At 40.2% G+C, this 14,134-nt stretch overlaps 1 protein-coding gene across 8 annotated transcripts in view; it reads left to right on the top strand.

Annotated features, from left to right (window-relative positions):
- acaca (acetyl-CoA carboxylase alpha) overlaps window positions 1-13,545 on the top strand; it is a 40,164-nt gene extending 26,619 nt beyond the window's left edge. For all 8 annotated transcript variants that reach the window (XM_081615367.1, XM_081615365.1, XM_081615363.1 and 5 more), the window contains 12 exons: window positions 1,132-1,242; window positions 4,601-4,744; window positions 4,826-4,946; window positions 5,784-5,880; window positions 5,969-6,065; window positions 6,527-6,662; window positions 6,742-6,919; window positions 7,327-7,439; window positions 8,940-9,094; window positions 9,871-10,041; window positions 11,781-11,917; window positions 12,006-13,545. In XM_081615367.1, coding sequence (XP_081471493.1) covers window positions 1,132-1,242; window positions 4,601-4,744; window positions 4,826-4,946; window positions 5,784-5,880; window positions 5,969-6,065; window positions 6,527-6,662; window positions 6,742-6,919; window positions 7,327-7,439; window positions 8,940-9,094; window positions 9,871-10,041; window positions 11,781-11,917; window positions 12,006-12,132 — 1,587 coding nt within the window. In that variant the 3' untranslated portion in view covers window positions 12,133-13,545. The remainder of the gene's footprint in view (window positions 1-1,131; window positions 1,243-4,600; window positions 4,745-4,825; window positions 4,947-5,783; window positions 5,881-5,968; window positions 6,066-6,526; window positions 6,663-6,741; window positions 6,920-7,326; window positions 7,440-8,939; window positions 9,095-9,870; window positions 10,042-11,780; window positions 11,918-12,005) is intronic.
- Window positions 13,546-14,134: the final 589 nt, after the last annotated feature.

The following is a 14,134-nucleotide window of genomic DNA, read 5'->3' as shown; positions in this document are numbered from 1 at the left end:
AACTGCAGGACAGCGGCCCTTCAGGACTGGAGTTTGACACCCCTGCCCTACAGGATATTGTCATGCTTTTTGTTTTTTTTTTGTTTTTTTTATTGTTGCGGCCTAAAAATCACTAATTTTGTTATGTTTTTCAAAATGTTGCAATCAAAATTGCAAATGTTATTGTAAAGCTTTATTTTTGCCATAACTTGATCTTACAAAAAAGTTGAAATTGCTGCACATAACCTTCCCAAAAAAGACAGGCTTTTAACATAGCTAAAATTTAAAGTGCAATTAACATTTGCACAATCCTTCTTGAAATGGCATCCTTAAGACAAATAAAATCATATCCTGTGCAGTTGTGAACATGCAAAAGAAGAGTCAAATATTGGTATTTCAACATAACATGAGCTGTACACACAGTATAAGCAAATCCTAGAGAACACATCAAAAAGTTTTTAACCGTTTATCATCGTTCATGTTGCAGGTTTGGCTTTCAAGAGATATCCTTAAACAGGAAAGTAAATTAGAGTAGGGCAAAAGAGACTGGTCCAAATTCAGCCGTGGTGCAGTGATTGGTCAGAAAAGACGGAAATACAGAAAAATGCTATCGTGATTGGTCAGATTTGCGGAAGAGTCGCGATGATGGCTGAATTTGTATTAACAGTTGCGATCTCAACTTCCTAGAGGGACTAATTATTAATTAAATGGTGTTGAAAGATAATGGTAGTGGTGGCATCACTATACTTTGGGAGATTTGACAAAGAAATTTAAACCTGCAGCCAGAGAGACAATGGAACAATTTAAATCAAAGCATATGCATGTATGCATGTCTTAAAGTGAACATATCCCATATTGCAGCTGTATGCATCTAAAGGTGATTCTGCAAAGTATTGACTCAGAGGGTCTAAATACAAATACACATCAGACTTTTTAGATTTTTATTTGGTAAAAAAATGTTAAAACGTGCATCCTTTGGTTCTGATACTCTGTTGGTATATCACATAAAATCCCAAGAAAACGTTTTGAAGTTTGTGGTGCGAACAAGGCAAAATGTGAAACGGGTCAAGTCATACAAATGCTCTTGGTCTATTAAAAATGGCATGTTGCTACTTTGAAAATATCTGATATTTTAGGACGCTTGTCTCACAGGTCACATGTCGAGCCATCGGCATCGGAGCCTATCTGGTGAGGCTTGGACAGAGAACTATCCAGGTGGACAACTCTCACATCATCCTCACTGGAGCTGGGGCTCTCAACAAGGTAGAATGAGCTCAAATGCACAATCTGTGCTTCGGCACAAAGACAATTTCCTTTTTTTTTTTGTTAGTGGAATCAGTGTGAGCACCAAATGAGCTGTTCCTTAAATTAGCACCAATAATGAATCTGCATTTTAATGAGGAAAATCTCTTAAAGGATTTACTAGTTGACTATTAAAATTTCAAGCCATTAAGGAGAGAAGTTCAAATAAGTGTTAGTGAAACACTTTTTTTTTTTTTTTACCTGTTTTGCGATATAATGAAGAAATCCTTTAGAAGGACATGATTGGAGGACGAAGGGGGTTTTTGTGTTAAAAAAGAGAAAAGGATTCTGCTCTGATTTTTTTTTTTTTTTTTTCTCGTGGCTTGTTCCGACTCGCTGATCCTGCAATTTTCAGGCTCGCTCCTCTCTGCTCTGCTCTGTTCTACAAGGATTCCCTTTCCGACGGCAGCCACGGGCCTGCCTGCCACTCAAAGCGGAATAATTGAAAGCGAACCATGAAGCTGTATTTGCATAGAAATAGAGTGACATGCCAGAGGCTGCAGTGCAGGACACCCATATCATTTGTTTTTAATCAAAATGAAAAGTTTTGCTGATGCAGATTGTTTTTCTGCACACAATTGATGTGTGTGTGTGTGTGTGCGTGTGTGTGTGTGTGTGCGTGTGTGTCTGTACGCTTCATTGCCTCCTGCTGTCTTGCTTTCCATTCTCTGTCCTTGTCAGTGCATTAGGATGACTCCATTTCAAATTATATGACACGCTGCAACATGGTAAACCATGCAAATGGCCAAATGATGGCATACAAATATTCCTGGAAGCTCAGTTATTAGATCGCCCTGCTGTTTATCTCCATTTGTGGGAGCAGTGATTGTTATTTAAAAATATTTGCAGTCTAGATGGTGTATATATGTATGCAGCGCTGTAAAATAGCATTTTCCTTTCCTTTTTTTTGTCACGTTTACAGACGAGAATAACCTGAATATGATTGACAGTTTCCAAATGAAGATCTCATTTACTGCTTAAAAAAAGTTCTACCGAAAACCTAATAACTTGGGTTGACATCGGTGACAGCATCTAGCGTTTTTGGTAAACAACAATGAGTGTTTTTGCATCACTGGGAGAAATTGGAGGGTCAAAACCTCAGAATTATTTTATGATTTTTCTGCCTACTTCATGCTGTCAGACAAGATGCACTTATTTTTTATTCTGCACATCAGACGGTTGGGCGTCTATTAGGAAATTTGGCCATTAAATTTAGTCACGGTTTGTTCACTATTTAGGAAGATGTTCCTTTGAAAAAACAAATAATTTGAAAGTTGCTGTTCGGGTTTACTCAGGTTATCTACGCCAACTGATATTAGGGCCGCAACTAATGAGTAATTGATTTTTCTGTTGTTTTTTCCGAAGATTAATCAGATAAAAGATTGGCACATTCGGCAGATTGTTAATTTAACCCCTTTTTTTATACAACATTATAAATACATTAAGATAAATAAATAACTAATTCAATCCCCTTTTTAAATAAGAAACAAAATTGTATTGGCTATTGCAAAAATAAAGCATTAAATCAGTAAATGCTTGGTTATTTGTTGGAAAGGACTCATCTGAAGCTAAAACTAATCCTTCCAGAATCAACATGTGAAAAGCTCAACCCATTCTGCTTAACCTAACATCATTAATAATTTCATAATTGGATGACAAAAACTGCCTAATGTGAGTTATTTTTCTTTGTTTGTTTTTTTTACTACAGAATTTGAGCCAATTAAAGTTAGAGCTATTCCACTTGAGGATTTCTAAGTAGAACATATTTATGGAAGCAGTTTATTTACTGATTTCAATGCAAAATGTAAATATTTTTTGAACAGTTTTACCTTAATTTTACTGCTCTGAGTATGTTAACGCTTGTATGTTAACAAGAGTTAACATACTCCAGTTTACTCTTGTTAACAGTTGACAGTCATTTCAATAATCGATTCATCACGATTATTCCAATTAATTGTTCTATCCCTATCTGAAGATAAAATACATTTCATGATCTGCAACATTTAAGTGCAACAAAAAAAACGAACCTGAATAAATCTGTATGGGTAAAGTCTGTTTTAATGAAACTGTATATTTAGTTTCCATTCAATTTTGAGGAAAGTGAGGAATCTCTTCCAGCTAATCCGTCATGTGGATTCTTGGCTATTAGCTGAAACGTAATAGGGAGCAGCAGGCGGCCACCCGCAGATCATCATTTCATTAGCTGCTAGAAAACGCTCCGATTTTCATGGGGAGTGGATAGTAACTACTACCACAAATACCCCAGTGAGCTGTTGCTACCAGTTGGCCTCTAGTTTTTCTCCTCCCAGTCGTCCCGCTCTGTCCCTCATCCAATATCTCCTCCTCTCCTCCTCCTCCTCTTCTTCCTCTCTCCGCCACGGAATCTTAATGAAGCAGGCGATGGCCAGAGGCTCAGAGGTTTTGTGTATGTCAAGGTGACTGTAATGTTTCTTGGGGCTGCCGCCTCTCCTGACAGCTTTAGGAGAGTGCCCCAGATTTGTAGCCAGATACATAACCATTAATGGTAATAAAGAAAGTAAATGATGGCTGAAAAGGTGAGAGCTGAGGGTAGGGATTGAGCTCCACTCTTGATTTTTATGGGAGCATGTCAGCGCCCAGCCACCTGTTCTGAGCTGCTTATGAAAATAGGGTGGGCTGACAGGGGAGACTTTATGACTTCACCTGAGTGACATGGAGAGAGAAAAGAAGTTTGAAGCTTCAAACTTGCTCCTTTATGAAGCTGGTTACATCTGGACGATTCACAGCTTATGAACAAAAACCATGCAAAAGACCAAAATTAGTTTTTCATCATCTCTGAAAATTATGGGGTAAGATGAGGCAGGATCTGTTTCCGAGACCACTGGCCTGTTCCTGCTGTGATGCTGCGCTCTCCGGCTGGTTATCGCCTCTATTGACAAAGATGTTGTTCCTTTTAACGTCTTCATCTGTGTCAGATCTCATTAAACTCGGCTGAAAATACCTTCAGCTGTCAATGTTGGATATTTCTTTGACTCGGTTTGAGAGCTTTTGGAAGAGGTTGTTATCAGGATTATGAAGTAATCGTTACTTCATAATCTTTTCTAAGAAAAGGTTTTTCTTAGAAAGTAAGAAAGTTTAAGGATTTAAACTCCTTAAAAGTTTATACATTTATATTAATATTTATATTGTTCACCCTGTGAGCGATTTAAACCGAAAACAAGTTCCTTATTTGTGTGAACATCTTGGCCAGTAAATCTCTTTCTGATTGCAATTCTGGGATTGAACCGATTAAAATTGTTGTATTTTCCTTCTTAAACCCGACAATCATTTGTGTTTTCAGGTGCTAGGCAGAGAGGTGTACACCTCCAACAACCAACTGGGTGGAATTCAGATCATGCACAACAACGGTGTGACCCACAGTACTGTCTGCGATGACTTTGAGGGAGTCTTTAACTTGTTGCAGTGGCTGTCTTACATGCCAAAGGTAATCTTAAACTTGTTGACTTTCACTCATATGACATTAAAGAGCTGTTTTTTGTATACTTATAATGTATATGTTCCTTAGTTTAAATCCAATCCAGTACCCATCATCAGTGCAAAGGATCCCATAGATCGTCTGGTGGAGTTTGTGCCGACCAAGACACCTTATGATCCTCGCTGGATGCTGGCAGGACGTCCTAGTCAAAGTAAGTCCCTTATGTCTCTGAAATAAAAAAAAATAGACATCCTATAGACATTTCCCACAACTTTGAAGTTAATGCCGATCTTACTAAAGAAAGTAAATATTTCAGACAAAAGTTAGAAGATATATTTGAGTCCATATCACCCAGCCCATTTTTCCTCATCCTGTTCATGTTTCATGCTCTGTTACATGTGAGGCTTAGGATTTGGTAGTATTTACTCTTCTGGCTTCTAAGCTGTGATGATAAATATAATTTCTCAATTTGATGTTGCTCCTCTAATTACTAATCCTGCTTTATCTGCAGCTGATAAAAGTTGCAGTCTGATTCTCTGCGTCTTTTGAAGCAAACGTACAGATTCATCATTTCAGACCAAGAGTTAAAGGTTGGAACAATTCATTAGAATATATAAAGGCTATTAAGTAAATAAAGTATTAGAGGCAAGGTCATCAGCAGAATGTGTGTAGTACATCTTACTCTGCAGGTTAAACAGTGGTGTAATTACAGAGGATTTGAGGTACGGTGTGGGAACTCTGTCAACTTCTCTGTTAGCGAGGAGTGGCGAGGCCTAATTGAATGGTAACCTCAAAGGCCGGGCATGTTCCTCGGAGTGTGCAAGCAGAAAAACTGCTGAGCTGGGCTGCTTCTACAGTCATCCATCATGGCCGCCGCTAAGCACACAGAAGGAACAAAATGAGGCGAGACAGAATCCAGAAACAAGTTGAGGAAGTAGAGGGAGAATTATGTAGCGATTGATTTGGCTGCTTTGGGTGCACCATTCACGTGAGGTCTGATTCAGCTATGTGCTTTGTCTTGACACTCGTACCTCCTCTCTTTGTGAAGATCCAAAGGGTTCCTGGCAGAGTGGATTCTTTGACCAAGGCTCCTTCATGGAGATCATGCAGCCCTGGGCTCAGAGTGTGGTGGTGGGCAGAGCCAGGTATATTCAACACTCACAGAAACATTAGCTTTGTGAAACGTTTTGGCTTGGGAGTTTCTTTGTGACTGTTTTCCTATTTTTTTTTCAGGTTGGGAGGGATACCTACTGGTGTTGTTGCAGTGGAAACCAGGACAGTGGAGCTGTCAATCCCAGCTGATCCAGCCAATTTGGACTCGGAGGCAAAGGTAAGATTCACTCTGAGTGAAAAGGTGCAGTGCCTCACCAGATGTTTCCATTCTTCCTTTGTGACCTTCCTTTCTTTCTTCCTTGTCACCTTTCTGGCTTCATCTTTCACTCATCTCCTTTCTGATTTTCTTCTTCCTTGCTTGTTCCCTTACATCTTTCTATCTGTCTTTCCTTTTCTGTTTCTTTTTGTCTTTTTTTCTATTTCTTCTTCTTCTGTTTGTGTTTTGTTCTCATTCTCTTTCCCTGTCTTTCCTTCCTTGTCTATTTTTTTTCTCCCATCATTCTTTCTTTACTTGTCTGCTTCCTGTTTTCTTCCTTGTGAAAAAGTCTGGAATCTTTTCATAAAATATGTGCAGTGGAAAAGCTCAAAGGATGCGAATACCTTGGCTGGACACTGTGTATTAGTATTGGGATACAAATTGTGGTATTGATGCTAAATATCCTGTTTTTCTATGTATAGATCATCCAGCAGGCGGGACAGGTGTGGTTTCCAGATTCTGCTTTTAAAACAGCTCAAGCCATCAAGGATCTGAACCGAGAGGGTTTACCTCTCATTGTGTTTTCCAACTGGAGAGGCTTTTCTGGGGGAATGAAAGGTATTTCTCCTCCTTGGTCATCTTCGACTATGAGTAAGGGCAAACTTTCTCTAATCTAACTTTAAACGATTCTTCCCAGACATGTACGACCAGGTGTTGAAGTTTGGAGCCTACATTGTGGACGGACTGAGGGAGTACAAACAGCCTGTTCTAGTTTACATCCCCCCTCAGGCGGAGCTGAGAGGAGGCTCCTGGGTGGTCATAGACCCCACCATCAACCCCCGTCACATGGAGATGTATGCCGACAAGGACAGCAGGTAAGTTCATAAAGCTGAGAGATATAAATTATTAACGGGGTTGCTAAAACATTCATCCCTTTTCAACTCTTTCACGTTTTGGAATTTTACAGGACAATCATAAATATCACCGGACTTAATGGGATTTAATGTGACAGACCAATGGGGAGAGGACGCTTTTATTCCTTATGCTTAAAAACTCTCTTTAAATGGATGTCGCAAAAATATCAACCCAATCTTTATAGCTTATTTGTTTAAAATCTTGAAAACTGCACATAATTTTCTATTGATTAAACAATCATCTTCTACTTTATGTTGGTCTATCACATGAAATCGCAACCTAATCTTTTGACGTTTGTTGTTGAAGTGGAACTAAATTGGATTGAAAAGAATCTCAGTTATTAACTTTTATCGTGTCTCTTTTTCAGAGGTGGCGTGTTGGAGCCTGAAGGAACAGTGGAGATCAAGTTCAGAAGGAAGGACCTGGTGAAAACCATGAGGAGAGTAGATCCAGTCTACATGGGCTTGGCCGAGAGGCTTGGTGAGCCCTGCCATCTTTACACCTGATGCTTTTTCACTTGTAGCCCTCTTTTCAGTACACTGAGTTGGTCATACATCAAGTGGGACAGTGTGGTGCTTTCCCCCACCCTGCTTTATTTTGGTGTTGATTGTGTCATCTTCCCTGCTGTCCCCCGGGAGACGTGTCAATCACAGCCCACTCGGATCAATCACCAGCTCCCCGGTGCAGGCTATCGATTTTGGTTTGCTCTGATGCTGCGCTGGTTTGGCGCTTTAAGCAAAACATGATGGAATAAAGGTGGGCTTCTGGAGGGCTGGAGAGCTTACAGATTGGAATTGACAGAAATCAGCAAGGGGTTTGGGGGGTTGGGAGGTGGGAGAGGGGTGGGAGCTCCAAAACAAAATGCTGTTGATTCCTTTAGCTTCATTCACATGGGAACTTGAATTGATGGTAATGGGATAAGGAGATGAGGAAAGGTGAATACACACTGGGAGTTCTTTTTGATTGTATAATTTTTGTGTTTTAGACTCGAGCTTCACCTTTATTGGCTTTGGCAACAATGATTTATGCAGTGTTTATCAGCCACATTAAAGGATATTAGTGTTAATGAGTCAGTCTAAAAGTTATCAAGAATCTATTTGACTCTAATATGTCAAGAGGACGGATATTCTGATGGTCTAATTCTAATTTTTATGGTCTAATTTAATCTATATTGGGGTATTAAAAGAGGCAAGCAAAACAAAGTCCAGAGTTTCAAAGCTACTTTGAAAATCCAGCAGCCTTTGGTATTTGTTTTATTGTTTTTGTCTCAAACCAAACATCTCAGTTTTCCAGGTTTTCATACTTAAGAAGATTGAAAAAAGTCCTTTTGTTTCTAACAGAATTTAGAAATGTTAACTATGAGCTTGTGCTTCGAAGAAAAGCGGGAAAGACGTTCAGCAAAGGAAGGAGGACGAGAGGCGAACTCGGGACGGTCAAACATGGTTTTCTTCTGAGTACAACAATGCAGAGTCCCAAACGCGACTAAAAACATGAGCAAAGAAAGTCAGAATTTCACTTTAACACCACAGCGTTTAGAGCGAGCGTCCTGCATACTGAGACTAGACACACTGCTTTACACTAACCCTTGGTGGCAGAGAGGCTTTTAGCTCAAAATGGGCAGTGGAGTTAATCTACATTATGTAATATTTAAACATTTTAGGTTAATCAGATGCTTTAATGTTGACAGCATTATATATAATGAATGGCTATTCATAGAATTCTTTTAAAGCATCTGAGATCAAATTTGTGCTGCTGTTGAATATCAATGGTCACAAAATAGATTTTTTTTATTGCATTAAAATGTTACTAAGCAGTTTAAAAGACATATATTTAAAAGAAGAAAAAAAAACAAAACAAGAACTATGAACTACGATTTAATTTTGTCTATGTCCTAAAATCCACACTGACTGGGCAGAAAAACAAAGACTCTTTGGGTTTTCACCATTTTGCTTTAAATTGTTGTCATTTGACTCTGAACAGGAACTCCGGAGCTGAGCCCCGCTGACCGCAAAGAGCTGGAGACCAAACTGAAGGAGCGAGAGGAGTTCCTGCTGCCCATCTACCATCAGGTGGCTGTGCAGTTCGCCGACCTCCACGACACGCCGGGCCGCATGCAGGAGAAGGGCGTGATCACGGTGAGAGCTCAGACCTCCATTTGTTCACGTGTGGCGTCAGTGGGAGCGTGTAGTAAGTGAATCACCTGAAAAGCCCCCAGGGCAGCATCGGTCTAGCTGCTGCTGCACCTGTCCAGTGAATAATGTTTGGTCTTACCAAGCTGCGCGACTCGTCTTCATAATTATCTTCTGATGACCCTGGTGAATCACCTCACCTAGTATAGAGCAGCCTGAGGCAGGCCTCGGCTCAGTCTGCACCTCCACAGTCCCATCCCTCACACACACACACACACACACACACGCGCGCGCACGCACACCTACACACACACTCTTTGCTCACATTACCAAAAGGGTGTTTCACAGATGGATGGTTGCCAGTGTTTTATTACACACAGTATTCACCCAAGAAGATTATTATTTGAACTCGACTCCATGTTTACCTTAGTCTGCCTAGAGAAATCTGTGATTGAGTCTTTGACTGACTGTGATCACTCAACTTGGAGGTACGCATTTCTTTCACAAATGTTTAGAAGATTTCCTGCAATTTTTTATATACTTTTATAAAAAACATCTAATAAATAACCTTATTTTTAAAATTATTACCTATTAGTCTTCTTATATAGTCCAACAGAAACCTTGGGATATTCCACTTTTCAGACTTTGAGTTTTTCCAAGTCCTCTCCAATGTAAAAAGCAGAACATTTTATGAAATTGTAAACACATGAGACTATCTATAGTATCTAACAGTCATATTTTGATACTTACATGCCATCTGTTTGCCCTTTTTTCCCACTCAGGATATCCTGGAATGGCAAACTTCCCGTCAGTTCTTCTACTGGCGTCTGAGGCGCCTGCTGCTGGAGGACACGGTGAAGAGGAAAATCCAGGCAGCCAACAGTGAGCTGACAGACGGCCAGATTCAGGCGATGCTGCGGCGCTGGTTTGTGGAGGCAGAGGGGACTGTGAAGGTAAAAGCCATAGATACATGAGCCTCAGCTGATTTTGGAAGTAAAGTATGAAAAAGTGTTTTTTTAAATTATTTTATTCTGATTAATAGAGTCAGAATATCAAGATTATCAAGAATATCAACATTATAGTTCAAAAACTATAATGTTGCGAGTCTGTGGGGATGGTGTTCTTCAAGTCTTACTCAGCATTTTATAGATGTTCACTGATAAACTTCAAATGGGATTTTTCATGCACCTTTTAGCAGGAGTCTGCAGGATTTGGGTCAGTAGAAGAAAAATGGCTAGAACAAGTTTGCCTACCCACCAGTTTTTTTGTTTCATTTTATAAGCTAACTTCTGGATGTTTAAAAAAAAAAAATATATATATATATATTCTCTGTATTAAAATGAAACTTGTAAAACTGTTTGCTAAATTATCAAGTGATCAAATCGAATTCCCACCATCATGGACCTGTTTTTATGCGTTTATAAGGAAACTCTGCTAATTCTGACCATATCAAACGTTTTCTGTATGAGGATTTTTATTTGTAAAATTTGATCTCTTATGCAGCTATCCATTATCTGTGTTTAGTGTTATCTCTCACTTGAAGTGAGCCAGTGGTCCAGCATCTGTAGGTCGCTGCGTGAGAGACTCTGCGGTTAAGCCAGCCGACTCACATCCGGGTCAGCCGCAGCAGCGGCCTTAATAGACCTCATGAAGGGAAACATCAGACGAAATGGGCCGGTGCTTATCACCAAATAATCAGCCGCAACAGATTGGTCAATAAACTAAAACATCCCTCAAAGATCCAGGAACGGCGCTTCCCTCCCGGGCCGGTCTGGGTTTCAGACGAGCAGCTGCTGCTGCTGTGACGGGAGCCAGCTCAGCGGCGGAGATCGCTCAAGAAAAAGGCCTTGTTAGCTCATACGTTACTCCGGTCCCGCCTGCCTGTCTTAAGCCACAATTAATCACGGCCCTGGCACGCGCAGATAGGAGAGCAACACACTGTTTCTTAATTAAAAGCAAACAGATTAAAAATGATTAATAAAGGCATTAAATGTTCTCGTGGACCTCAAGCAGGACTGCTCAGGAGCAGCAAGAGCCTAATAAGGCTCCCTCCCTCCCCCCAAATCTTTGCTAAGCCCTGCAGCCTGGCTTTGTTTGGGAGCAGAAATAACTGCACTTATGAATGCTAATTCTTGATTTTTTTTTCTGACCAGACCAGTCAACAAGAAATGAAGACTTTACCTTTTTTGCTGTTATTCATATTTATTTGTTCCTTCAGGAGGTGCTATAGTTTTTACTCATTATCTTTATGTATATAAACTGAAATGACCCTTTTCTTTTCCTTGTCATCACCTATTTCCGTACATAAAACTGAATTTTAAATGATCTTATTTTCAAATAAATTCAAACTATGTAATTTAATCCTGAACCTGAAACACTGTCCCAATGGGGAAACACGGTAGCGGCAGAGTCATGCTGTGAGGATCCTTTTCTTCAGCTGCTTAAAATTGATGGGAGGCTAGCCCTAGAAACCACAATAGCATGGATTTGAACAAATCATATTAATTTCTTGCATGGCCCAGTCAAAGTCCAGCTCTAAATCCCATTGAGAATCTGTCGCAAGACTTGAAAATTGATATGTACCGACGCTCGTTATTGAATCTGACTGACTGAACTATTTTTAAAAGAAAAAAATAATAACACACTTTATTTAACTATTATCAATCCTTTTTTTTTTTTTTTTTTTTTTTAGGCGTATCTGTGGGACAACAATGAAGAGGTGGTGGCCTGGCTGGAGAGGCAGCTGGCCGAAGAAGAGGGTGCCAGGTCCGTCATCGACGAGAACATCAAGTACATCCGGCGGGATCACCTCCTCAAGCAGATTCGCAGGTGACGACTCGCACGATTCTGCTCTAGAAATGAGTTAAAGACGTTTCGTCGTTTGAGCTAAAGTCTTTTTTTGTCATTTTTCTTCCAGCCTCGTGCAAGCCAATCCAGAGGTGGCTATGGACTCTATCGTACACATGACCCAGCACATCTCCGCCACGCAGAGAGCTGAGGTTGTGCGGATCCTGTCCACCATGGAGGCGTCTACCTCGTCCTAACAGGAGCCCCATCTTCGTCTTGCTCTCTGTTGCAGCAGTGGGAGAAATGACTCTGAGCTGGAAACACTGGACCAGAGGAGCCGGCTTGATGCCCCGGCCAATACGGGACTGCTGATGAAACGTTGGCAATGATTCTCGCTCAGCAAGACGTTAGATAGTCGACGTTGGCTCTTAAAATTTAGTAAATTGTCTCTCCTAAGTCTTAGTGCTTGTGTAAGTTGATTTTCAAGTGCAATTTTAAGAGAATTGACAATGTAGAAATAGGTGGTGACTAATATTTAATGTTTAGGGTTTATTTATGGATGGATTTTGTTCTTTGGTATCAGTGACCTCCATCCCTTTGATCTGGAGCGTTCACATTAATATATATATATTTACGTATTTTTTAAAACAAAGCGATACTGCTGTTAGAAAAGCACCTTGGTTTGTGACATATGCTTGTGAAGGTTTACAAGTGTTTTGATGACCGGCTCAACAATGACAACGCGTCGCCTGGGGAGTTGACCAAAAAAGGAGTTTTTGCTCTGCTAAATAAAAAGCACTTAGTTACTGAACAAAGACGAGGGAAACGCCAAAGCAGATTTGGCCGGGGAAGCCCAGCGGGGAGCAGGACGAGGTCCCTTTTAGACCCCGACTGTTTCGCAGTTACCCTGCGGTGAGCGGTGGGCAGCTTGCCTCATAACAAAACCACAGCTGTCCCTTCTGTTCTCACCCACACACGCTGCTTAACAGGCACTTTAGTGCTTACTGTTCCCCTCGCGCTGCACCGAGAACCGCGCCTGCGCAGGACTCTCTCTCGTGGACGAACGCGCACGCACATAGTGGCACAAACTCTGTCGCGCACAGTGGGTAAAAGCTTAAAACGCAAATCGGTGATGGCTCAGTTGAAAGAGAAAGCAAAAGGAAGTGTGTTTGAAGGGATTAGCTTGAGGTTTTTAGCCAAAGATGTCAGTTTGAATTTAGGACAGGATAGGTAGCCAAATCAATAAATGTCTTAGAAATAACAAATGCTGCTGTTTACTCTATTCGACTTGTTACACGTCTGATGTTTAAATGTGACCCGCAAACACTTTTCTGTCTTGTTAATGAATGAAGTGTTACTGATTTTTAATGTTCTTGAAAGCACTGTGGGAATCGCATATGACTTGAGTTTGCTTCTGAATCCGTCTTGGACAGGAGATCATAATACTAGCTAAACGACTCTATGATGATGAATTCAGCTCTAGAAGTTTGTGTCATTTTTTTGCTCCGTTGAAATCTTTTCTCCTGCATGGATCAGTTCTGTGCCTTGAGTTCCGTCATTTACATGCTGACCAGATGTTTTACATGTAACCGTTTACCTGCAGACATGGAGGAGAACTTACAGTGATGAGCTCTAAACGTGTCAGCAATCTGAATAAAACTTTACTCATTTCCATTTGTTTTTATTGCAAACTTAACATTTTGATTTGTACTTCTTCAAACTTCAACTGAACCTTTGTGTTTTAGTGAAATTTTACACAATAGACCACTAGCACATTGAGCAGCATGTACACAAGTCTAAGCACCAAGACATTCCCCCTAGCTCTGATTGGTTGTTTCAGACTTAACTGATTTATGCAGATGGCAGTAGTTGTTTTTTTTTTTTTTTCAGATTATGTTTTGTTACACTCACAATATAGTGAGTTTTAACAAATATGTAAAAATATATATATATTTACAAAAGTTACATACTGCAGCCTTAGGGCTTTTTTTTCCAATAGCTTCACAACATTTGGAAAGTTTTAAGGAATATTAATATATTTGCAGAGCGTTTGGAGGTTTCCAAAAAAGTGCCTCACTAATTTAATTTGACAAATACGTTCATATATAGATGATTTGCGGAACAGATAAGCACATCACAGGAAGTCTCATTAATTTTTTCCAGTCAGGAACAAAGTCCGTCACTCCAGAGACTTTCTCCTGATTACTGGAAAATGATAGTCTTCCTGTTCCTCACACCACAGATTATTAAAGTGGCATT

This window comes from Poecilia reticulata, chromosome 14 (genome assembly GCF_904066995.2).
Source record: "Poecilia reticulata chromosome 14, P_reticulata-male-v2, whole genome shotgun sequence".
Lineage (NCBI taxonomy): Eukaryota > Metazoa > Chordata > Actinopteri > Cyprinodontiformes > Poeciliidae > Poecilia > Poecilia reticulata.
Note: the sequence above shows the minus strand (reverse complement) of the source record. Positions and strands in the feature narration are given on the sequence as shown.